The 24,163-nt window shown below is 58.9% G+C and overlaps 2 protein-coding genes across 3 annotated transcripts in view; one reads left to right on the top strand and one right to left on the bottom strand.

Annotated features, from left to right (window-relative positions):
• Window positions 1-1,298: 1,298 nt before the first annotated feature.
• Window positions 1,299-6,434, bottom strand: TSPAN1 (tetraspanin 1). Its single transcript, XM_055815772.1, has 8 exons — window positions 6,355-6,434; window positions 6,116-6,180; window positions 4,727-4,933; window positions 4,232-4,306; window positions 3,427-3,525; window positions 2,912-3,049; window positions 2,351-2,434; window positions 1,299-2,073 (listed from the first exon to the last, which is right to left on the bottom strand). Exons 2-8 carry the CDS (start codon window positions 6,170-6,172, stop codon window positions 2,020-2,022), a joined length of 714 nt encoding a protein of 237 aa, XP_055671747.1. The 5' UTR covers window positions 6,173-6,180; window positions 6,355-6,434; the 3' UTR covers window positions 1,299-2,019.
• A 7,041-nt stretch (window positions 6,435-13,475) lies between these two features.
• The window catches only part of PIK3R3 (phosphoinositide-3-kinase regulatory subunit 3), an 82,155-nt gene continuing 71,467 nt past the window's right edge, over window positions 13,476-24,163 (top strand). Inside the window, exons 1-4 of one of the 2 annotated variants that reach the window (XM_055815487.1) lie at window positions 13,476-13,590; window positions 14,189-14,864; window positions 19,227-19,322; window positions 19,562-19,639. In XM_055815487.1, coding sequence (XP_055671462.1) covers window positions 14,549-14,864; window positions 19,227-19,322; window positions 19,562-19,639 — 490 coding nt within the window. In that variant the 5' untranslated portion in view covers window positions 13,476-13,590; window positions 14,189-14,548. The remainder of the gene's footprint in view (window positions 13,591-14,188; window positions 14,865-19,226; window positions 19,323-19,561; window positions 19,640-24,163) is intronic. The other variant, XM_055815486.1, reaches the window with a different exon arrangement.

Here is a 24,163-nt window from a genome sequence, read left to right as displayed (position 1 = left end):
GCCTGCCCTGCCCTGCCGAAACCCCACGGCCAGGAAGAAGTGTGAAGCCGGGAGCCTGCGGCCGGCCGGGCATTGCCCCCGAGCCCGCTCCACCCCGCGAGGGTGATGGCAAGGGGGTCTGGCTTTGCAAGGCACCCCCAGGAAGAGGGACATGGCCAGGCCAGGTGTGCCCAGCAGTGCCGGGCTCAGTGCCAACCGGCTCCTGGGCACCACGGCACCTCCAGGGAAGGCTTTTGGCAGCACTGGGCTCCACGTGGCTCCCGCCTGCTTGGAGAAGAAAAAGAGGAATAAAAGCCCTGACATCACCTATGAGGTCACCAGCTTATGGTAGAACCTGGACCTTCACCTGTTCAGTAAGGAGGAGGAAGACGAGGCCATTTTCTGGCAGCTCCCCCCATGCCTCGCCATGGGGCAGGGCCAGAACCCACATCCCCAGGGCTGAGTCACCCAGGGTGGAGAGTGGGTGCCTGTGCCCGTCCTGCTGCCACCCAGCTGCTCCTGCCAGCGTGCAGGATGGTGCCAGGGAGATGCCGGACCCCGAGGGGCCATGGTGGCATGCTGGTGCAGCCCCGTACCCGGTGCAGGAGCCGATAAGGGGGTGCCACAGCGGGTACGGAGCAAGGCAGTACATGGGGAGGCTGTTTACACACTGGCCTCCTGCCCTGCTGCTAATCACCCTGTCCTTCACCACCACCCCCCGCACCCAGGGAGCCTCATGTCAAAAATGGGGTGAAGCAGCCCTTGACAACACCCACCCTGGCTTTGCTTTTGAAAATGGGGAAACTGAGGCATAGCAAGCGTATACTCGGGGTGGCATGATGACAAAGGCAGGGAGGGAAGCAAAGCTGGAGGAAGAGGATGGCTGGAACCCCCTCAGCCTACCTATGACCCCCACCATCCCCATGCATAGAGGGTGCATCACATGGGCAGTGTGGGACAATGCTGGCGGGATGGAGATGCTCAGACATGGGGCTGGCAGGACCCACTCCCCCTCACCACCCTATTTTGGGTTCCTGGCACCGATGGGGACACACACCACCCCCCCAGAGCCAGCCCTGCCTTCTAGCACTGCCAAGTGAGAAACGGCTGTCACCGCCGGGGAGGGCAGGGCAGGTTTGCAAGGCTAATGGTAGCCCCCACCACTCCCCAGGTGTTGTGCAAACACAGGGCTGCTTGTTTCCAAGCACCGGAGCAGGTGAGGAGCTGCAGCAGAGGTAAGGACTGCCTGCCTGGGGCTCCTGGCTTGTAGGGGGAAAGGGGGATTGAAGGCAGCACCAAGATCAACTCCAGAAAATAACTGGTATCCAAGATGAAAAATTTATTTGTTTTTCTTCACAGCAGGAAAAGGGGCTCAGCCACGAAATGTCAGGGGGTACAGGGTGCCACAGGGCCAGGGATCAACAGGGCTGTCTCCATGCCAGGGCAAGGGCAGAGACCAGCCAGCACCTCTTTTAGGGGACAACTGAGTGACAGCATCAGGGCTGGCAGAACATGGGTGTAGGGGCAGATCTATCCACATGTGAGGGTGTAGTTAACACCTACACCACCTTGGTTGGGCACCAGCCCCAGTACAATGGGGCAATGCAGGGGAGCACAAGCCAGCCCCACTGCCAGCCCCACTTAGGGACACAGTGGGGACAGTGTGGGAGAGGTACAGCACCCACCTGCAAGGGTTTCTCAAGGCATCACTGCACCACTGCCAGATCAGCAGCCCTGGTTGGCCCCTGTGACACTTTATCTCCCACTGGCATCAGCTAAACAGACCAAGCATCTTCTCCCTCCCACCCCCCTCTTCAAAAAACACCCCAAATCTCTATGTACAGACTCAGTGTGCCACGGCAGTACAAAAATATACACAAACTCTACAGATCCCAGCTCAGTAGATCAAAACACAGCTATAAAATCACAGCGTACAGGACAGCATCAGGCCCAGGGAGCACTGGGCTCCCCCAAGAGCACAACACGCCACAGGCACACCCCAGCTCAGTGCGGGCCAGATCATCCTCCTGCCTTGTGGGGTCATTTCTGGTCCAGCTGGCAGTACAGGTACATGGAAACAGCCATGGCTGCGATCTGGGGGTGGCAAGAGGCAAGTCAGCTCCCCTAAGTGTGTCCCCCCGACCAGCGTGGGTTTGGGTCCCAGCCCATACCATCATCCCCAGCATGTGCAAAGGGTGCCCAGTGCTGAGTGCACCCAGGGAAGAAGGCTCAGTAGCCACCCTGGGGCAGATGGTGGTCCATGGGGCTGCACCAGCCCCCTGCAGCCCCTCGGCCAGCCAGGCCCGCCCCAGCTCCACCGCTCACCTCCAGGTACAAGGAGGCAGCAGCATAGCAACGTCCAGGCACTCACCTCCAAGGCAGCGATGCCAGCTGCCACACCACCCACCACACCTGCATTAGTCTTGATTTCTTCCAAGATCTGATCAAAACAACCCTGCAGGAGGCAACCATGCAGCTGAGGATGAGCAAGAGGTGGAAGTCCCCCGACAGCTGGGGCACAGCCTCACCAGAAAGGGAGGTATGGTTCTCCAGCCCAGAGCCACCCAGCCATGGAGAAGGTCTGCGGGCAACTCATCTCAGCCACTTCTCAGGCCGAAGTACAGTATTTGTGGGAGAGGAGGGGAGGAGGAGTGTCAGGGAAGTCACCCAGAAAGGCAAAGCGGTGCCTGGGTTCTCACTTGGCTCTGCAGCCACCCTGCCTCAGAGCTCCCTTTAGGGCCAGAGCAAAGCTGCTGCCATTGCTCGTCTCCACCAGGGACAGGCCAAGGCCACACCAGCATCCCACAGGAATTAAAGTCCATGGGATCATCATGTCCAGAGCTGGAGCTACAGGATAGGTCTCCCTCCCCAAGCCAGGGCACACCCCAAACCAGGCTCTGCCAGAAGGCAAGAGCCGCTGCTGCATCCATACCGGGACTTCACTGCGTGCGGCGAGCGTGCTGTTGCAGGGCTGCAGGTCCTTACAGCAGGGCTCGGGGTAGGTTCCCCATTTCTTATACCAGTAGGAGTCATCAAAGTCTGTGTAGTTATTCAGGCCACAGCAATGGACCTAAGAGGGAGAGAGAGGAAGGGATGGGAACAGCATCCTTCAGCCTTCCCTCCTGGATCAGACATGGGCTGGACCCTACTGCCCCATAGAAGAGCTCACCCATCTCTAGGGGGAGGGGAGTGCTCAGTGGCCTTCTTGGGACCAGAATTTTACCCCACACTCCAGCATGTGCAGCTCTCACCCCAGCTACAGGGTCACTAGATCCCAAGTGGATAGGTCCCAGGCTCCTGGGAAGCTGATGGGGTGGTGGCAGCTCAGCACATCCAGGATTGCAATGGTGTCCCCATTCCCATCCCACTGGCCCACCCAGGTGTGCACCACCAAGCCTCTTCCAGGAGCATCCTAACCCACAGGTGGGGCCCCAGGGTTCAGCACACCTCTGTCATGGTGACATTCCAGATGTGCGTGAGACTCTTATCCACCCCATACTTCTCCTTCAGGAGAGGGGTCACCACAGCTGTCAGCAGCGTTTCTGCCTGGAAGAAGGGGCAGAGAAACACCATCAGAGAAGGTCCTGGGGAACACCACAGAGCCAAGAGCCCCCATAGTGGTCTTAGCCCATGGGGACGAGACCAGCCAGAAGCACATCACACCATGTCCCTTTGGCCAGAGGACAGCTTGGCTCCTTCCCCACTAACCAGTGCTTTATGGCACTGAGGCTGCTTAGGACCAGCAAGTTATCTGATAAGTAGCATAACTGAGGGAGCCAGGAATGATGTTTGCCTTGTGGTTGACTTCTCCAGTGCCTAATGAGGCAGTGATCTTTCTCCCCAGGTGGTTTCTCAGGTGCCTAATAAGGGGTTGAGTTTGCTCAGCATGAAGCATTAGGAACTTCCTCTCCCATGTGGCTTCTACCATCACAGGTGGAGAGGTGTCAAGCCTAGGCTGGTACGGGACTAAGACGTTTGAAAGAGGGAAGTGGGCAAAACTTGTACCATAACACTCATTTCTTCAGGGCAATGGGAATCCCTGTTCCCACCACCCTCACCCCAGCCAAGCCACACCAGCCTGCCCACATAGCTGGTGCCAGCAGGGACCAGCATCCCCTCTTCCTGCAGCAGCACCCACCTCTCAGCTTCCCCATCCATGGGCAGCACTGCCAGCCCCAGTGTCTCCCATTTTCCCCACGGGGCAGGACAGGTCCCAGATTAGCCCAGCCCAAGACTCAGATATGTCACTCACAAGACCCGTGTAGACCAGAGCCACCACGGCAGCAGCAATTTCAGCAATGAAGATGATCAGCACCACCGAGAAGAACTAGGATACAGGAAGGGGAGGGAGGTCAAAGCAACAACCAGAGTTCACGGGGTCCCCAGGAACCCATCTGCTTCCCAAGCCACAGGACCCTACCTGTGTTCAAGCCCTGTCTCATTGCCTTCAGCTCTGCTCCAAGGCAGAAGCAGCACAACCTTAGGTCCTTCAGCCCTCCATCTGCATGGGGCTGACCTCTCTAGATATGCTCAAAGACAGACCTCTGCTCAGCACAGGCTTCTGCTTCCTTTCACCCTTTCCCAGGGCAGACACTGGGTACAGCACTGCCTTTTCAAGGTCCACCCAGCCTTCCACCACATGGGAACATTCAAGGAGCACATCTCCACAGAGAAACCTGTCCCTCAGATCTCCCCCACCAGAGACCCAGCTCAAATGAGGCTTGATAAGGGTAAGTCAGGCCCATACCATCATCAGGAGACACTTGCTCTCCTTCTGGGCACCGCAGCACCCAAGGAAGCCGATCACCATCAGAATGGCACCGATGACGATGAGGAAGTAGCTCACATTCACAACCTGCAGGACGCTAGAGGAGAGCGTCCCAAATATATTCAGGAAGGACTGTCCATCCACAGTGACCCAGACGCCAACGCCCAGGAGGGTCCCACCACCGAGCTGGGAGGAGAAAGATACTGTCAGCTCCCAGGCAGGCAGAGAGCTGGGATTTGGGGAAGCTCCTGGCACAGGTATTTCTCCCTACTGCAAGTTTTCATCATACCAAAGCAAGACTTTGTGGCCACCGAGGGTGACTCAGGGCGTTTCTGCTGCACACTTAGGGCAGCTGGATGGGCCACCACCCCAAAATACACCCCACCACCAACATATCCCCAGATGTGGGATCACAGCTGTCCCCCAGCCCAAGGGGCTTCGATGCCCGCAGCAGGGCAGAAACCCTCATACAGGGCAGCCAAGTCAGCAGTGCCACCAGCCACCCCCTGACCCCAGCGGGGCCCATGTGGCCAGCTCAGACACTGACCACTGATCATGCTGCCCAGGAAAGCCAGCCACTCACCTGAGGGAGCAGCTGAGGCAGCCCCCAGCCCCTCACATGCTCCTGCCGAGGCCAGCTCAGGGCTGCCTCCAGCCTGCCCCGGCCCTGCCCTCCACCCACACAACCTTCTCCACCTGCCCCAAGTCCTGGCAGGAGCTCCAAGGACAAAGTATTTCACCAAGGCAAGCTTAGAGGCTCTGCACTTCCCTCTCCCAAGGCTACATCCCACCATACCCCCTTCCAGATGGCTCCATCACCTTTGCAGAGCCAGGGTAGTCTCTGGAGTTCCACTACCCTTTGCCTTAGCTGGGAGCGGGTGCTGTGTACGCTCTGAGAGCCCCCAACACCCCAGGCTGCTGTCACACACATGGGCTGATCCCCTAGAGACAGAGTCCCCAGGCAAGGGCCCAGCAAACCCCCCTGCTCTAGGGCACACCAGAGCTCCAGCACAGGGAGGGACACCAGTAGCTGATGCAACAGCCACTGTCCCCAGAGCCCAGCACAGTCCCCTGGGCTGTGGCCAGAGCTGGGCACACCACTGGGGCAAGAGGAGACCCCCGCAAGCCCAAGGCTTTAGTCCTCACTTGGAGCCAGAGACCAGATCCCACACCCCACCAAGGTCCCACCTACACCCAACCGCCCACATCCCCCAGGGAAAGGGACATGGGGGGGCAGAGGAGCCCACAGGGGCAGACTTTGCCCCCCAGGACCCCCTCCCACACACCCCAGCCCCCCATCCCAAGGCAGATGGGGGGAGCTGCCAGGCTCGGGCCCCCAGGCAGAGGCATCGGACGGGGTGCACTTACAAATATGGCCAGGTTGAAGAGGATCATCATGACCTTTATAAAGGTGAAGCACCCCATCTTGGCACCTGGGGAGAGCACAGAGGTCATCAGGGGGAGCCCCCGCCCCGGCACGGCCGCTGCCCCGCTGCAAGTGGGGGGCTTAGCCCTCCTCCAGGGGAGTCTGGGGGCTCCCCACGGGCAAAGGAGGGGGAAGGGGCAACTCACGAGACCCGCTCCCCGAAACGCCGAGCCCAGCCTACCTGAACGGGGAGCAGGTGGCAGAGCCCCGACCGTGCCCGCAGTGCCGCCCCCGTCCCGCCGCCACCGCCCTTTAACCGGGCGCGGCCCCGGGGCCGCCCCCGCCGCCGGACCCCCCCGCCCCTGCCGGCCCGGCCCCCGCCGGGGCCACCCCCTGTCCCTGGGTGCCTGGTGGCTTGCTGCCCTCTGCCGCCGGAGCCGCCTGCTCCGTGGGACCGGGACAGCCCGGCCGGCTGCTGCCCGTGCCCATCGCCGCGGCCTCTTGGCGCGGGGCGGGGGATGGGGTGTCCCCGTCCCACTGCTGCTGTCAGCGAGCAGCCCTCGCGGGGTCCCCCACCCCAGAGAGCTTCGAAGGCTGCGACCCCTGGGATGGGGACTTCAGAGGGGTAACGATACCAGTCCCGGGGTGGCTTCACCCTATGGCAGATGCTGCAGCCGTGGTGGGGGTACCATCCTGCTGCCCTCCTCTGCGGGTGCTGGGCACCGTGCTTGGGATTTCCCACCCACTGACAGCCCCCTCTGCCACCCACTCCCGGGCTGCTCACGGTCGAACCACGCCGCCTTCCCGGGGTGACGCCATGGGGTGCCCCGCCGCCCGGCACGGCTCGGCAGGGATCTCCAGCCTCCTGGGCTAAAACAAGCGGGCAGAGGAGGGCACCGAGGACGGGCTGTGCGCGCTGGTTTGCAAAGGAAAAACCAAAGCTGTATGGGCCGTCACTAACTGTTGCGCGGGGAGGCAGTTTTTCACTGGTGGGGATGCAGCAGGGTGACGGCAGGAGGGAACAGTGACAGCCGTAACAGATGCCAGCGCTGGAGCAGGTCAGCGAAGACCTGCCATTGCCTAAGGGCTGCCAGAAGTAATTTTCTTTGGAAAGATGCTTTGAAACGGGGCTGGTTTCCCACGGAGGGGGGCTGCCGCAGAGAGCCAGACAGCACACCGGGGCATGCTGTGTCCCCAGGCCTGACCAGGGGACCAGTCCTTGCCCGTCCAGCATCCCTTTGTGGCAGGATCTCATGTTGGTCCCCTGCCCAGCACCCACAGTGTGTCCCTTCAGCTTGTCATCAAACCAAGGAGCGGTGCGGGAGGCCAGGGAACCCTCGTCCTGCAAATGCAGGCTCTGGGTGCTCGGCACACTCCATCCGGTCCCCAGCTCCCCCGAAACCCCACGGCAAATTCCCTGCCTGGCCATAATGAGACATTTCAGGAGGATGAAGTCAGCCCAGTTGGGCTCCAGCCAAAGCCCAGTGGTATTTGGGGGAAGCCTTCAACCCTCCCAGGCACCCTGGGTATTGATGCAACCTGTGCCGCAGGGCTTTTTTAAAGGCTTTTAACCCTTTCCCTTCCATTGCTTGCAGACTCAGCCCTTCCCTGCAGCAGCTGCTCATCCACTGCTGCCACAAAGCTGCTCAGGGTGAGGGGCTAAGCCTTCACCCCTCTCCCAAAGGGGGACTGCTGCCTCCTAAATGCAAATGAAGACCCTCATCATGTTGCCCCTCTCCCAAAAGTTGCCCCATCCCAGCCTGACCCTATTCACTGCACACAATCCCCCCACTCTGAAAATAATTTTTGGTAAATACGTAAATACTCGGTCACATTCCCACTCATTCCCAGCCACAGGGAAAGCCAAAGGACAAGGTATGGGCTGCTCCACGTACCTCCCCAGTGCCCAGCGCTGCTGCCTGGGGTTTGGCCGCTCCCCAGCATCGCCCATCTGAGCCTCATTAGGGAGCCAGGGCTGGATTTTCTGGCTCTCTGGGAAAGCCTGGCCTGACCACGGCAGGACAAGTCCAGTGACATTCCCACATCCCTCCTGCCTGGAAGGGCCCTGCCACCTCCACACTGTCTCCATCCCCCCACACAGCCCACTGGACCCCAAGCAACCCCTTCCCCAGAGCATGGGGATTCCTCTCACCAGGGCATGGGTAGCACAGCTCCTCCCCAGCCACTTGGCCCTGGGAGGCTGGGAGCAGGGAAGTGGCCAGAAGTGGTCAGCCCCAAGGTCCCCTGTCCCCAGCCTGGCTGCTAGCCCATGCGCAGGAGCCAGGCACATGCCTGGTGTCAGGATCTGGCCGTGGTGTCTGCACCAAGCACTCCTCCCTGGGCTTTTCTTCAAGGAAAAGCTGCAAGCTCTGCTCCCAGCCTTATGCTTCTTCCAGCTTGTGTCCACATTTTGAGCATTCAGGGGCTGAATTTCCAGCCTGCTGATGGTGCTGGGCCTTGGCATCCTCTGGTTAATGGCCAGGCTCACTGTGGGCACAGCTCTCCCTGTGTCTGGACCCTCCTACCCAGGGCTCCACCGAGGCAGTGCAGGCAGCTGCCGGCTGCTCCAAGGAGGCGTTTCAGAGCAGCCACCCGTTCCTCTCTACAGGCAAATTAGCCTGCGGTGCTAACAAGCATCCGCGTGGGAACAGGTAGGGGGGAACCTAAACTGGTATCTCACACCCAGCATGGGGCACCCCGGCAACCCTCTGGCCAGCAGGTCTACCTGGAGCCTGCTCAGCCCCCTGCGTGAATTAGCAAACGCTAATGAGCCTGAGCAATCTGCCAGCAAGGAGGCCAGGTGGGTGCTGAGGTGGGCTTGCTTGGCTTAATGCCATCCACAGGGACTCAGCTGGGCACAGGGCACATCCCCCCTGTGCCTCAGTGTCCCTCCTGGTAAAGCACCAGGTAACAAGCCCCAAGCGTGGCCAGCCATGAAGACCAGCCCAGGATGGATGGGATTTTGGGGGAGCTCCAGCCAAATGAGCCCCTTGAAAAGGACTTTGACATGTGTGTTTTGGGCTGGTAGCATCTGTCCAGCTGTCTGTCTGGCATCCAGTCGCCTGGAGAGTGATGGATGGATGGACACACTGCAATGTGCCAGAGATAAACCTGGCTTCAGCTTTGCAGGTGGAAGTTACTGAATGCTGCAAATTTGTTGCTGAATCCATCGCTTCCCACCTCCTGCTGGGCAGAAATAAAAATCTACAGGAGCCAAAAGTTTCTGACATCTTGAAAACTAAATATTTCATTCTCCTCTTCAAAAGGACTCAAAGCATTTTAGCCAGAGAACTCGAGAAGTCACTGATTCCCTCACCCTGGGAGGGACCCAGCAGTGGGATCGCAACAATTTCCTGGTGGCTGCAGCTCCCACTTCAGGAGAATCCTATTTCCACCTCTATGTGCAAAACCATGACCCGAGTCCAAAAAATGGGAGCTGTCCCACCCGGTGCCATGATCCATGCCAGGCAGGAGCTGGGGTGTAAATACAGGGGTGATGAGCAGGGCTGTAAGCAGGTCCCAGCGGTGCATCCCTCCAGCGTGAGCCACTCAGGGTCAGGATCTGGCCCCGTGCCTTCCATAGCTGATTTAAATTGTGACGCTGTTTCTAGCTGTGTGTTAATAATGCAATTAAAGAGGGACTCAATGACATCTCCCTGCCTGTGTGTGAGACTGAGCTTCTTCCCATGCATTTACCCCCCTCAGCGAGTCCCTCTCTATCTGCCCCACCGCTGGCCACCCATCCACACCCCTCCAGATAACATTCCTTGTTTCTCACATGTGTCCAGGGCAGCAGATCTCTCCCAAATTAATTAAGAAGGGCCATGCTGAGGTGCCAACTGCTGTAAAGCCAGGCCAGGGTGGGTTTAGGGATGCGGAGGGCTGTGCTGCAGGGTCACATCAGGACAGCCCCATGCCCAGGTGCTGATACTCTGGGGGCTGCTACAGGCAAGATCCAGGCTTCGAAGCCTTCGCCTTTGTCTCACCAGCAAGGATGGCCAGGGCCACCCGGTTGATGGAGCTTTATCCCACCACGGGTCGGGGTGCTGGACCCGGCCCAGCTCAGGGCTTGGTGCTGGGGTGCGGTGGTGCCCGCTGCCCAGGGAGGCGGCGCGGGGGGCCCTTGGTCCCGGTGCCCTGCCAGGGTGCCCTGCCTGGCACGGATCTCTCTGGTGGCACCTGCTCCAGCTGCTCCTGGCACCTGCCATGCTGTGAAGTTTCAACCCTGCAAAGAGGCACAGAAAAGAGCCCCAGCACCAGCCCCAGGCAGTGCCCCGAGCTTTTCCTTATGTTCCTCGGGTTTTTTCCAGCACCTCCCTCCCCAGGCTGGGGGTATCCCCAGCCCAGCCAGGCAGCTTGGCAGCGGCGGCACAGCCTGGCTGTAGCAGCAAGCGGCTCCTGGCTGCCCATGGCGCTGCACTAGGAGGCGGTTTGAAGAAGCACTTGGCTCTCCCTAAACCAAAACCCACAGAGGCCAGAGTGAGCTCTCACTCCTGGGCACCCAGGGAGAAAACCAAGAGAGAAGGAGTTTTTCTGCCTCTAAAGAGAAGAGGAAGCAAAGTATAGCCCCATCTGAAGGGGTGAAATGGAGATGAAACCAAAAAAGCCAACTCCAGAATGTCAGTGGAAATCAAATATAATTTCTCTCTGATTTCTCCAGCTGGGAAGAGCTCAGGCCAGTTTCACAGCCTCACTTACTCCAGCCAGGCACGTTAACAACTCTATTTATGCTCTATTTATTCACAACCATGTGGCTAACTTCCCCTGGCTGCTGCTGGGAAGCATGGGGCAAGCACAGCCAGCCCTTCTTGGGGCTGGCTGGGCTGGCACTGGGCAGCCCCCGAAGCAAACTGGGGAGCAGTGGGGCTACCCTGTGGCTTTGGGAAGGCTGGGAGAGGCAGCAGAGGCAGATGCCAAGCATCCCCTGGAGATGCTCCCACCAGGGGCTGTCCCTTCAGCCAGGAGAGGAGACGGGCTTGCAGCAGGGCATGGGGACCCCAGCGAGGAGACGTCGCTCTCCCCACCACATCCTGGGCTGTATGGATGGTGAGCAAAGGGGGGCTTGAAGGGGAACATGGGGTGCAAAGATTCCTCCTTCTGCACTCCCCACAGAAAAGGCAAAGCTGTCATTGCAATGGGTGCTGCTCATTAAGCAAACGAGGAAGGATCTGTAGCTAATCAGGGCCTGACAGGCAGCTCCTCTGCTTGCTCAATAAATAGCAGTGAAGGCCTAAAGCACCTTCTACTTCTTCACAGGTGCTCCCTGAAGGCTCCTTGCCTACTCTGGGTGATGTGGTCACCTCTAGGCTGGATTGAGGTGGGGATTTAAATTAAAGCATAGAAGTAACACAGGGTGAGGGAGTTTTGGAAATGGTCCTGGTGCAGCCTAGCTGGAGTGGGGGTAAGGGGTGCTCTGGGGGATGCCTGGAGGCAAGTAATGGGGAAAGGTCCTGGAACAGAAGCTGGGGAGGACTGGGGTGATAAGGAGAGGGGTGAGGGGCATGGGTGGGCATGGGGCAATGGGACTTTGCTCCAGCAGGAGCCTTTGGGTTTGGGGACCCTGCAGTACCTCCAGAGGGGAAGACCTCTACTGCTGTGAAGGAGGGATCCCACTCAACAGCCTGGGAAGGGGAGGTGATGGGTGTCATGCTCAGGTGTTCCCCTGCCCCAGAATCCTGGAACTATGTTAATTCCTGGCCTGTACATATAGGATCGATCCTAGGATAGGATGGGTGGTAATATCAGATGGTGAGGTACCCACCAGCCTCCCAAGCTCTAATCCTACCCCAGGAGCAAAACACCTCCTTGCCTTTCCCCAGGCAGCCCCTAGAGCACTGGCACCATGCTCAGCCTTGTGTGGCTTGAGGCTACAGAGACCAGGCGCTCCTGGGTGCCCGAGTGCTTTAGGTGCTCGGCAAAGCCCCTTTGTCCCCAGTGGGGCACAGGGGACACGACTGGGGCAGCCCCAGGCAGGGAAGCATGACTCGGGAGGGCAGCATCTGGCTCTTTGCAGCCAATTCTGACTCTGGCCCCGCAGCTGCAGCAGCACAGTGCCAGCAAAAATGGGATGAAGGAGAGAAAAAGCCCTTTTAGTTGCTGAAAGCTGGTGGCTGGGCTGGATCTGGGATGGGGAGCAGGGCAGTGGGAGCTGCATGCTGCCCAGGGAAATGGATCTGGGGTGAAATCCCCCAGGGTGCCACTACCCTGCACAGTCAGGCCATGTGCTGCAGAAAAAAAAGAGGAGGGAGCTTGCTAAAATTATGGGTGATAAGGGCTGTACACCTCCTGCACTGCTCTGCTGGGCCCTGTGCCTCAGTTCTCTCCTCAGCCCTTCCACAGTATCTGGGGTGCCCCCTTGGACCTTGTGCTGCCCCTGCACTACTCCAGCGCTGGTCTGGATTCAGCCGGGGTGCGATTCCCAGAGCCTGTGTTTTAGGTACCATCTATTTTTAGGATGTCAAACCTGCAGCAAAGACAAGGAGCAACTGCCAGTTCAGAGAAGTCAGTGTGAGAAGCAAGGATTTAGGGGAAAAACAAACAAAACAACAAAACCAAACAAAACCCACCCAAGTCTCTGCACCTCTGGGAACATCACATCAGCTTCTTTGTACATAATGAACAAATCTTGGGACAGCTCATCTGTGCCACAGCATAACTGGCTCTGCTGAGGCTCGGTGAGACATGAACCACCTCAGGGCAGAGGCACCCCCAGCATGGGTGCCCCCCAGCTGGGACTGAGGTGAGAACTGATGTTCTTGTTGCATGTGACCATGCTGCTGTTGCTATGGGCTGACGATGCGTGTCCCCAAGCTTCGCCTGAGGTTGGCCTTTTCCACATGAGCCCTGTCAGCCCCCTCTAAGTTCTCTGCTCCATTAAATTTTAAATATTGCCTTATTAATTTTTAAGGAGCCTTGCTGCACGCAGGAGCTCTCACAGCATCACCCTGCACTGTTTTATGGGGTACCCAGCCCTTACCCTGGGTCTGGGCAAACGCTCAGGGTGAGTGTGAGGAGCTGGAGCATCCTTCAGCTGGGATTCTTCATGGCAGCTCCCCCCTGTCCTGTGCATATTTCCTCATCTGGTTAAGGGACAGGGTCCTCTGTGGGTGGGCTGGGTGCTGTGACAAGGAGAGCTGGTGGATGGGGGGGTGTCCATGGGATGCTGGTCCCTAAGCATCCCTAAGGATGGCTGGAGACACACACCCCCCCTTCACCTCTCCATCCCACAGAGAAGGCAATTTTGGAGCAGAGATGCTGCATCTGGGGATGAAATCATCCACCTACTCCTACAGTTTTTTCCCCCCTCCCCGGTAGCTGGGCGTCCCCCCCCGCCGCGCTGCGGCGGGGGGGGACGCCCAGCTACCGGGGAGGAGGAGGAGGGACGCTGACATCACCGCCGGAGCGCGGGGCCGGGGCGGCCGGGCCGGCTCCGCTCCGCTCCCGTTCTCCGCTCCCACCGGAGGAGCCGCCGTGCCCGGTAAGGCTGAAGGGGCAGCGGGAGGGCTCTGGGAGGCGGGTGGATGGATGGACGGACAGATGGACGGCCCCGCGGCTGCTGCTCGTTATCCCTCCATTCATCCATCCCTCCATCCATCCCTTCATCCTTCTTCCGCGGGGTCCTGTGAGAAGCTGGGGGGCCAGCGGGTGGGCGGCAGCACAGCCTTTCCACCCGGGGGAGATGCCTCTCTCAGACAAATATTTCAAAATGCACACACACACAGAAAAAAAAAAAAAAAAAGGAAAAAAACCAAACCGCCCGAAAATCCTATGTCTCCATCCACCAGCTCCGTGCAGCAATGCCAAGCTGGAGCTGTCGGAGGGGAGCTGCGTGCAGCAGGAGGTTTCTTAGCACATATGCCTATTTTAAAAGCCCGTGGTGTGATCTCTTGCCCTACTTTCCAGACTCTTGCCGGTACTTTCCTTGTGTGCAGTGGCTGAGCCCTGCTGTGGGAGCTGGCTGGGAAGCGGGAGCTGAGCAAGCTGCTGGGTTCTCCCCAGTGTTGGGGGGACGGGGTGATGGGGTTGGGGTCAAGACAGCGGTTTGGGTGCTAATGCGCTGCCTTTCTCTCTGGCAGAGAGAGGGAGGTTTCCCATGCCGTGCAGATGAGACTAGGCTGAGAAGAGGATGACGCATTGGTACCCAGCACCCCAGTTAGCCCCATTTGCTCCCTTCCGTTTGCCCTGGTGATGAAAAGGCTCCTTACCCACACCTGAGCCAGCCCTGCCAAAACCCAGGCACCAGCGTGGCTCTGCAGCAGTTTTGGGGCTGGGGAGGTCAGGAGCCCCTTTCCAACGCTGAGATTTTCCAACACTGAGATTTTTTAATTCTGCGTGTGCAGGGAAGAGACCATTCCCATCCCAGCTCTGCCATACCTACCCCAGGCCCCCAGTGCCCGGCTGGATTCAGGCAGTGTGACCCATGCCACACCATCACCATGGCCTCCTCGGATGGGCTGCAGTACCGGGCTCTCTATGAGTACCAGAAGGACCGGGAGGAGGACCTGGCCCTGTGCCCCGGCGATGTGCTGACAGTCAGCAGGGCTGGGCTGCTCAGCAGCCCCAACTACAAGGACGGGGACGAGCGCAGCCCCCAGGGTTGGCTCCATGGCCTCAATGAACGCACCAAAGAGCACGGTGACTTCCCCAGCACCTACGTGGAGTATCTGGGTCCCACACGTATCGTCACCACCGCCACCAAGGCCAGGCCACGGCCCTTGCCTCCACCACCTGCTGGGACCCCCACACCTTGGGGTAAGTGCTAGAGGAGCAGGAAGGCAGGAGCCCATGGGTGGGTGTCCCCTGCAAGTTGGCGAGGGTGGTGTGGAGCCCTGGTGGGTGCTTGCACTTGGGGTGGCTTGGTGAGGATCTACTCGTGGGATGGGGATCCAGTCCCAGAAGGAGGAGCTGCCCCAGGAATTATCTGTCCTGGTGCATTGATGCAGCCACAGGAGGGGTAGGGGGTGCCCAGAATATCACTCTCCCCTCCAAGGCAAAGATGCTGCAGGGATTGCTCCTCGTCAGCATGCCAGGCTGGCTGCTGCGCCAGCATGGGGTGTCCAAGGGGTCTGTATCTGTGAGAACATGGGAGAAGATGCAGGAGCCCTTTGGCCCCCCAAGGAGGAGCAGAAAGCCCTGCAGTGGTCCCCGGGGACCTTTTTTCCAACCGCTCTTCTCCCCACCACTGCGGCACCCGATTCCAGCTGCTCTCAGTGCCCAGGCAAGCACTGGCCCCTGGCCAGGTCCCAGCCTCCCTGTCACTTCGTGCAAGCTGGGATGGGGGACAATCTTGGCATGTGGTGGGGTTGGTCCCTGCGGGGCTCCTCCATCCCCAGGGGCTGCAGCACAGGGCTGCGGGGGATATTCACCAGGGCTCTTCCTGATATGGGGACCTCTGGCCATTTCTGTGCCGGGATCTGCCGAGCTCGTGCAGCCGGCTCTGCCCTCACCACTTACCGTGGCCAAGCGCGTTGGGGCTGGGAGGGATTTCACAGCAGTTGCATAATGTACCCCCCTACCAAAAAAAAAAAAAAAAAAAAAAAAAAAGCTAAGCAAATAAGAAACCCTCCTTCCAGCCAGGCAGAACCTGGTGATCTCGGTCACAGCCATGGTGTTCTCCTTCTCTAGGATGTGATGGAGCAGGAATTCTGGCTGTGTGGGCCTGGGGCTGGGAGAGCGGCATTGCCTTTAGCCATGGCTGCCCAAAACCTGCCCAGCTGCTGGTCGGGGGCCTTGGGCACACCCCTCACCCAGCTTGGGACCAGATGTAACCAGAGATGCTGTTTCTCTCCTGGACTGGCTAGGCATTGGAGGCACCTTGGTCCCAGGTTTAGTGGGGCACTTGCTGATGATAGTCCATCTCCATCAAAAACGCAGTTCAAGGCCCCTTTGCCACTGTGATTTAAGAGGCTGGGGAATGCCTGGCCCATGGGCTGAGCACGGCAGGACTCAGCTGGCATGGGGCAACCCCTTCTCCCAGTGTATCCACCAGCAGGTGTGGGGCTGCCATGCAAATCCTGCCACTCAGCCCCACCAACAACACGAGAACTGGGACCCCCTCTGCCTCCCCTCACCGAAATATGGATGCTCCTCCCTGACTGATGCTCTGAGTGGGCCAAGGCAGCCGCAGCAGCGCAGGTGAGGGTCAGTGAGCAGCTATATGCTGCCTTTGCAGGGGGCAGGCAGCTACTTTTCGGTGGTGCTTACCCTGCCAGACAAGGGGTTTGAGCCTCCTTCCCAGTTGAGCTTACTGGTGTGTGAGGAGCCCTCTGTCCCTGGCTGTTTGGCAGGCAGAGCCCTAGCAAACTCAGTGCTGTAGTGTGGACAACTCAGCAGACGGGAGCAGATCCAAGGCCTCTCCAGCCTCATTCATCAGGGAGAAGCGTGAAGCCATGTTCTTGCTTCTGCCCTTGCTGCCCATCGCCATTGCCTCATGCCTGCCCCACACAGGGCTTGGTGTGAGATGTGCCCAGGGACCCCTGCCCGCAGGTGCCAGGGATGTGGCAATGCCCCACGAATCAAGGCACATCCCCAGCAGCAAGCACAGCCTGGCTGGAGAGTCTGGCCCATGCGGAAGGTCTCAGCACAGGAGCTGAGCATGCACTTGAGTGAGAAGAGAACTTAAAATGTCAAAAAAAAAGAGTAAGATTGATTTTTTTTTTTTTTTTTAATAGGGAAAACCCCCACTAAAATCAGGTCTTGAGGGTAGCTTGGGGAGGGGGCTGCCGTCTGCAGGACACGTTCTGGCTATGGCCCTGTGTCCAGCCCCACTGCCCAGGGGGACCTTCGGTGCTACCTCCCCAGGGCTGCCCCTGGCGTACCCCTCCTGGGGCAATGCCAGGGTGCACCCCAGCAGGGGACACTTGTGGGCCACAATCACGTCCTTCTGCAGCAGTGGAACAGCGTGTACTGTTTTAATGTCGGTTTAAACCCAAATATCTCAGCAGGTGAGATTGCCTTTAGAGTAAAAAAACTCCAATGTCCTCTTAGAAGAGAAGGGACTTTTTTTTTTTCTCCCTTTTTTTGGAAAATTCTTCCCATACTGTTTCCATTCCCAAATGGCAGTTCTGAGGGACATTTTTTTTTGGCCGGCCCGAATAGTTATTTTTCCGCGACAGCAGCACACCCCCGTGTTGTGCCCTCAGTGCCCGCCGAGCCCTGGTGCCACCCAGGAAGCCCGAGCCGGGTGAAGCTGCAGGGGGGGAGCCCTGAGTGGAAGAGAAACACTGCATTTCCCAGCCATGCCCCAGAGCCAGGGCTGGATCTGCAGGGAGGAATGTGGTGTTTGTGTTTTTTTTTAATTAAAAATGGTTCTGCAGTGGATCTAAGTCCCAAGGGAGTTCCCAGGAGCTCAGCAGCTGTTTTGCCCCTGCCTGGTTGTCCCAGGTGGCATCACTGCCACAAGGTGTCACCTCCACTTCACCAGGGGCTGGAGCTGATGTCAGGATGCTGGGGTCCAGCCTGGCACCCTGCGGGGACAAGATGGGCTAAAGCTCCAGCCCGAGCTTGGGGCTATTCCTGCTCTTCCCAGCAAGGAGAAACAGATGGTTTTTTTTGCAGTCACCACCTTTTCCCTAAGCCATTGGCTTAGAGTCCAAAGCCCAGTTTTCCCTAACTAAAAATCCACCTGTGCAGTGGAGACATTTTCCATGGGCTCCCAACCATGTGCTTTGCTTTAAACCCTGAGATCTTCCTTATTCCCACCCAAGGCACCTGCACAACCCCACTGGGTGGTGGAGGGGGACCCCCTTGCCAGGCTTCGGGGTCGCAGCCGTGCCCGGAGACCAGACCAGCCACCTATGAGCAGGAGGTTTGCATCCCTCCTTGTTCTCTGCCAAGATCAGAGCCTCAATCCACCCGTTGCAGCCAGGTTGTGTTTTTGCAAAAGGTCAAAGGCAGCGCAGCCCTGCCAAAGTCCCTGGGGTTTTTTTTTCTTTTTCATTCCTTAAAATTGTTATGGGTTTCTTGGCTTCACTGATGAGCTCCCTGCCTTCTGCCAGGCAGCAAAAAAGCAAAGACAGAATGAACTTAACAAAGGTGTTGGCTGGGCTGGAGTGCACCTCACAGTGGGGAAAAGTCACACTCAAGCTTTATTTGCTATAATTATTTTTTTAAATATATTTCCAGCAGAATAGATCCACTTGCCACATAAACCAGGCAAAGACCTCTGGGCACATCAGCATTTCCAGGTGCCATCCATACCCTGGCAGTTGCACACAGTTACAAAGTGCTGCAGCTGGTGGCAGCCCCTGCCAGCCCTCTGTCCCTGCCTGCTCTTCCCAGCCCCCTGCCCGCTGCCTTCCCGGGGGGTTCAAGACCACTAACAAGAGAGTGTGGGGAAAATCCCAGCACTGCACTGTCAGGGTCTCCACTGGGAGACCCACACAGGAAGGGTTTATCAGCTGGGGTAATAAGAAGGGAGGGAGGGATGGATGCAGTGTGCCCTGGGGTAAGGACACCTGCTCTCACACCCTCCAGGGGGTTTGCTTCTCTCTGGCAGGGTCTGGGCTGAAGTGTCCTTGGCATAAAACCCAGGAGCCAGCGGCATCAGGGGATTTGCACCATGGTAAGATTGGCCCATGTTTGGCTGAAGGGCTCCTCACAGGCTGGGGGAGGTCAGTGCCAGCCAAGTGGTTGGCTGAGTCCTCCCCAGGCTTGTGCTCAACCCTGTTGTAGACACCAGAGAATCCAAGTGTGTGAGAGCTGCAGGGAGCTATGCCCATGCTGGGTATGGATCTGGCTCTCCAACTCCTGCCTGGTGCCACTAAAAGCTGTGGGTGATGGCAGGGCCAGTCTCAGGGCCATGGGAAGAGAGGTGGGGAAGGGGCTTTGGCCTGAAGGGTCTCCACACTCAGGGCCGGTTGCCCCCTGTGGGCAGGGCACATGCCCAAGCAGGTCTTTGCATCTCAGCGAGTGGCTGAGCCCCTGACAGTGGCTCTTACTGCAAAAAGAGGATAAAATAAGGGAGAAGTTCTCCAAAACAGGCATGAGCTGAAGCATTGGTTGTGGCTGTGCCAAAGCAGCAGCTTGATCCTGTCCTAGGGCAGCTGAGGAAAGAGTCTGGAATTCCTGCAGTCAAGAATTTCCAACCCCCTTCTCCCTGCCTTTCCACTGCAGGGCTCCCTGGGCAGGCAGAGCTCGCCGAGCACCCCAGCCTCCCCGAGCAGGCACTGTCGACCGTGGCCAGGCTCATCGAGGCGCTGGAAAAACAAGGTAAGGGCATCCATCCACAGGGCGTACGTGGGTGCACACGTGCAGCCACCCCCTCTGCCCGTGTTCGGAGATGCCCCAAGAGCATCGCTAGAGCCAAACCTTTCCCCGCACACCCCGGTATCCCCACAGGGTGGGCAGGGTGAGGGAGCTTGGTGGTCTCAATCCCTGCCTGGTTCCATCGTGCTGGGGGGGAGGTTATGGGGCTCAGGACTGACTGCTCTCTCCTGGCTGCTCCCCAGGTTTTGACAGCGAGGTGCTCTACAGATCCGCCCCTGGTGCGCTGGGGGATGCTGAGCTGAAGCAGGCTCTTCTGGCGGGTAAGTCCCAAAGCCGCGTCCCTCCCCATATCCCCAGGAGGGAAGGGGGCTGTGGAGGTGATGCTGCCAGGTGGGCCATGCTAGCCAGGGATGGGTTACTAGCTCCGACCTCGTTATGGCCCTCATTACAGCTCTGGAAGGCCCTGCCTGCATGCAAGGTGCAAGCCCTGCTCTTCTCCCCCAATACCCCAGGGGGATGCTGCCAAGAGGGATGCAGGTGTGGGGCTGGGACAATTCACTAGAAGCCATATTATTTTTTTTAGGGAGAAAAATATTTTGTTTTGCAAACCTCTAGGGTTTCTATCTGAGAAGCGGGGCAGGGAGAAAGCCTCTTGCGGGTGTGATAGGGAAAAAGGAAAAGGGGGAAAAAAAAAGCTCATTCTTTAGGAGAAAGGGAAACGTTTTGCAGAAAAACCATCTTCCCACCCCGCTCCTAAATTCACGGCTGGGATGGCACGGGGGCGTTGGGGACGTGACGGATCGATCCTGTGTTGTGCTCAAACCTGGAGGCGGGGGGGGGGGGGCTGTGCCGAGCATCCCCACCCTCCCTCCCGGCCGCCGTGCCCAGCGGGCGGCACTGTGGGACCGGCCACCGCCCGGCCCGGGCACCGAGCACCCCGCCCGGCCCGGGGACAGCGCCCCGGGGGCTCGCACGGCTCGGCACGGCTCGGCTCCGTACGGCACGGCACGGCGGGGGGGCCGGCGGCTCGCCCAGCGCCGGGAGCCGGCGGCAGCCGGGCCGTGTTGCTGGGAGAAGGGCTGTGATGAAATCGCTATATTAAGCAACATGACCTCATCGCTTCCCCGCGCACCGGGAGCCGATTCCCCGCCGGGCGGGGGCCGGGGCAGCGGAGCACGAAGGGATGCAGGAGAGGAGATGCTGGGTGTCCCAGGGATGCTGCGGTGCCGCTGCCCCAGCAGGGCTCTGCTCCCCCCGGGGGTGACGGGGGGGCACGGTGCCCCCCAGCACCCCGCTCTCCTCCCCGTGCAGAACCCCTGGGGACGGCAGGAGCCGGGTGCCCTTTTGCACGGCCGTGTCCCCTGGCCCAGATTTCCCGGCGCTCTCAGGAGGAGGTGAAGGCATGCGGAGAGCAATCCCCACGGCCCCGGCTGCCCTGGGCATGGATGCCCAGGCTGGGCAGGGGCAGCAATAACAGCAGCAGCAGGATGCTTTGCTTTCTGAGCACGCAGGAGCTACGGGTCCTCGGTTCTCCCCGCACGGCCGGTGCAGCATCCCCGGCAGGCACGGGGCTCCCCGGCAGCCCCACAGCAGGCCCTACCGGAATCCTGCCCAGCCTCGGGAGACCCCCAGCACAGGGGCAAAATCCATTTGCTTTGACAGAGCCTGTGGAGCTCTGAGCAGCTGCTGGGTCTGTCCAGGTTTTCATCTCCCACAGCAGGTCCCAGCACTGGGCACGGAAGTGACATCATTGTTTTCAAACCATTTGAAAGCCCTGAAAAATCCCTAACAGCCCTGAGTGACTTGATGCTCCCAAGCCCCCCATCTCCTCTAGGACCTAGATAAGCTCTTTTATTTAGCAACTCAGGGGGCTGCCCCATGTGCTTGCCAGCACTGAGCTGGGCAAAGCTGGAGCTCCTCAGGGCTGGCTGGAGGGGCTAGAACATGCCACTACATTTGCTAGCTCTCAGCTGAAAGGGCTGATGCTCAGCCCTGCCAGAGGGATGCTCTGCAAACAGGATGGGGATGATGTTCCTGTCAGGGCCAAGCATCCCAGCAGAGCCCAGGCCTGGCAGCCTGCTGCCCCTGCCTGCACCCTCCTGTGGACCAGAGACCCAGCAGTGCTTCCCCAGGGCCCTGCTGGAGGCCATACTGGGCTGGGGAGGGCAGGAGAGGGAGTATCTCTGCTTTGGCTCCCATACAGGCCCTTTCATTGCATTTGGTGGAGTAAAACATCCCTGCCAAGAAATGAGAGTTTGCAGGCCCCATGCGAGACAGCAGAGGCGAGGGTCATGTTTCTCTTCCTCCCATGCTCCTGATGGTCCACCCCTCCAGCACCCCATCTCTGCCAGCAGCCCGCCTGCAAAAGTCACGCTTCATCTTGGGGAACAGAGAGAAATCAGAGCTGGGGCTGGTGGTGACTGGAACCGAACCGCATCTTGGCTGGGGGGAAAACTGGATTCCCACCAGGGGTTTCAGCTTCCCTGCAAATACCCAAATCCCACTGGTGCTTGGCAGTGGTGGCAGGAAAACTGCTAGCGAATGCAAGAAAAAAGGAGCAGGGGCTGGAAAAGTTTGGGTGTTGTCTTTCTAACCCCCAAATCTTAATGTGTTGGAGAAAACAGGGTATTTGCTACACTGAAAGAGCATCTGAACTTCTGATGGGGAGGAAGAGGTTTCTCTGGGGACGAGGAGCCATGCAGGTCAGAGTAGTCCTGGCTGTCTTGTGGATCCCACGGGCATCGTGTCCCTGGGGCCGTAAGCTGCACTGAGTGAACCCTTTCCCCATCCCTGGCCCTTTCGCAGCCCCCAAGCCAAACATCACCCAGGCTTTGGGATGAAGGTTTCCCGTCCTCATGGGGCTGTGGCCACACTGGGCACAGTGGACTTGGACATGGTATGGCTCCGCATAGTTTTACAGCCTGGGCTGAGCCCATTGCCACCCTGACGCTGGTGACGTCTTGCAGGATGGTGGCATTTGATGGCTGGCTAGAGCCTGTGCATCAAACTTGGTATTTCCATGTTGGATGATGCAAGAAAAGTTAGTTATAGGTGAAAAAAAAAGAAAAAAAAGCAAGCAAAGACAGAGCTCATTAATAAAGGAGCGGGGGTGGGGTGTTGTCAGTGAACGGAGTGCCTCCAGTGCCACCCAGCTGTGATGCCACCAGGGCTGGTGGGTGAAGCGCAGCCCAAAGGGCAGTTGGGCTCACAGCTGGCTCATGCTGGCTCCAGAAGAAAATTGTTTTAGGACACTTGGTGCTCATTTCAGACCCTTATACCCTGAGGAGTGAGCGGGGCCATGTGACATCAATGAACACGAGAGTCAGACTCACATGGTGGCACTGAAAAAGAACTCAACAAGGAGCTGCAGCCCCACGGTGCACGGGGGGAACTCACCAAAGGGTTTCAGGTGATCAGCCAGCTAGGAGCCCTGCTGCAGCCGCAGGGAAAGAGGTGTGGGCAGAAAAAAGAAGAAAGTAGAGCTTTAAACAACAGCGGCAGGGTGCAGCACTCGTCCCGGCTGTCCCCAGTGCCCCCTGCATGCTTGGCTGCAGGACTGCTTCATGGCCTGAGGACATCTCTGTGCCCATCATGCCAGAAGCCAAACGCTGACCCCAAGGGTTTGCAGCCCCCAGCACTCCTGCTGTCCTCTGTGTGTGGCTCAGGGGTTGTTTGGAGTGCGGGGAATGGGGAAAATCACCTGCAAACCCCCCAGTGCCTGTGGGCACAAGGTGTACATGACCCTTCAGTGCCCAGGGGTGATGTCTTCTGACCCCATGCTTGCTGCCCACAGCCCTCCCCTGCTGAGATGTGCTGGGCAGCCTTCTCCTCACAGCTGCCACTGAACCTGGAAACTTGGGACCTTCTCTGGCCAGTGGCAGCAGAGCCAGTGGTGGGTGCTGGAGCCCTCCAGAGCTGAGGGACCAGAGCTGGGGGCGGATTGGCGCGGGGATGGCTGCAAAGTCCTGTGTGTAGTGGCCAGGTAGTGCTTTGCCACCATTGGGTAGGGACAGTCTGCATGCTCATCCCTCCTCCCTGATGGGGGATAGGGCACAGAGATGGTGCGGGGCTCCCCCACGCCATGGCTCTCTGGGTGCCCCGTAGGGCTCAGATGGGGCTTGAACCCACCCAGAATAGTGGCAAAGCCCTGAAACCTGCCACCTTTTGGATAACCCATGCCCCAGTCTGGGCTCTGGGGTCCAGCTGCAGGCACAAATACTGAGACCCTTTTCCAGATGCACAGGCAGCACTGGGAAAAGCCTCCACTGCTGGCAGGGCCAGGCAGGAGCTGCCAGCACCCCGGGGTGCCGGGGCAAATCTGGAGCAGCACGAGGTGGATTGGAGCCGGTGTCTCCAGGCGTGCCATCCCTGCGCTGCCATCGTGCGCGCTTTGATCTGGGGCTTCGTTGCAGAACAGTCTGCCTGGAGACATGCTCACGTGCCCGGGAATTAGGTCAAGTCTCGGTGGGGATTAGTGAGTGGTGGTGGGCCCCGGGGCTTCACTGGGGCTACTGGGAGCTGCTGCTGGGCAGAAAGGGCTGGGCTGGAATGAAGAGCAGACTGGGGGGGGCTCACACCGCTCCCCCCATAATTACAGTGTGGATGCCCAGGGAGGGAGCGCTTCTCCATCCCCATCCCTGGGATGCCAGGGGGGGCTGGATGCCCCTGAGGGCTCTGGTTTCCCCTGGCCAAGCTATTAACCCCACCATGATGACTTTACTCCCGAACACAAGGCGCCCTGGTGCCTGCGTGCTGCATTTTATTTATACCTGCAGTGGAAATAAACCCTGCATCGTCAGAGCCTGACAAGAGGCATGAGATCATCTCTTATATTTGGTGGTGAT

Source organism: Falco peregrinus, chromosome 10 (assembly GCF_023634155.1).
Source record: "Falco peregrinus isolate bFalPer1 chromosome 10, bFalPer1.pri, whole genome shotgun sequence".
Classification (NCBI taxonomy): domain Eukaryota; kingdom Metazoa; phylum Chordata; class Aves; order Falconiformes; family Falconidae; genus Falco; species Falco peregrinus.
Note: the sequence above shows the minus strand (reverse complement) of the source record. Positions and strands in the feature narration are given on the sequence as shown.

Excerpts from the sequence above, each read along its gene's own strand:
- TSPAN1 (XM_055815772.1), bottom strand. The coding sequence starts at position 6,172 with ATGGGGTGCTTCACCTTTATAAAGGTCATGATGATCCTCTTCAACCTG. Across the intron at positions 4,934-6,115 it reads TCTTCAACCTGGCCATATTT|CTCGGTGGTGGGACCCTCCT; the intron begins GTAAGTGCACCC and ends TTCTCCTCCCAG. Across the intron at positions 2,074-2,350 it reads CTGGCATCGCTGCCTTGGAG|ATCGCAGCCATGGCTGTTTC; the intron begins GTGAGTGCCTGG and ends TGCCACCCCCAG.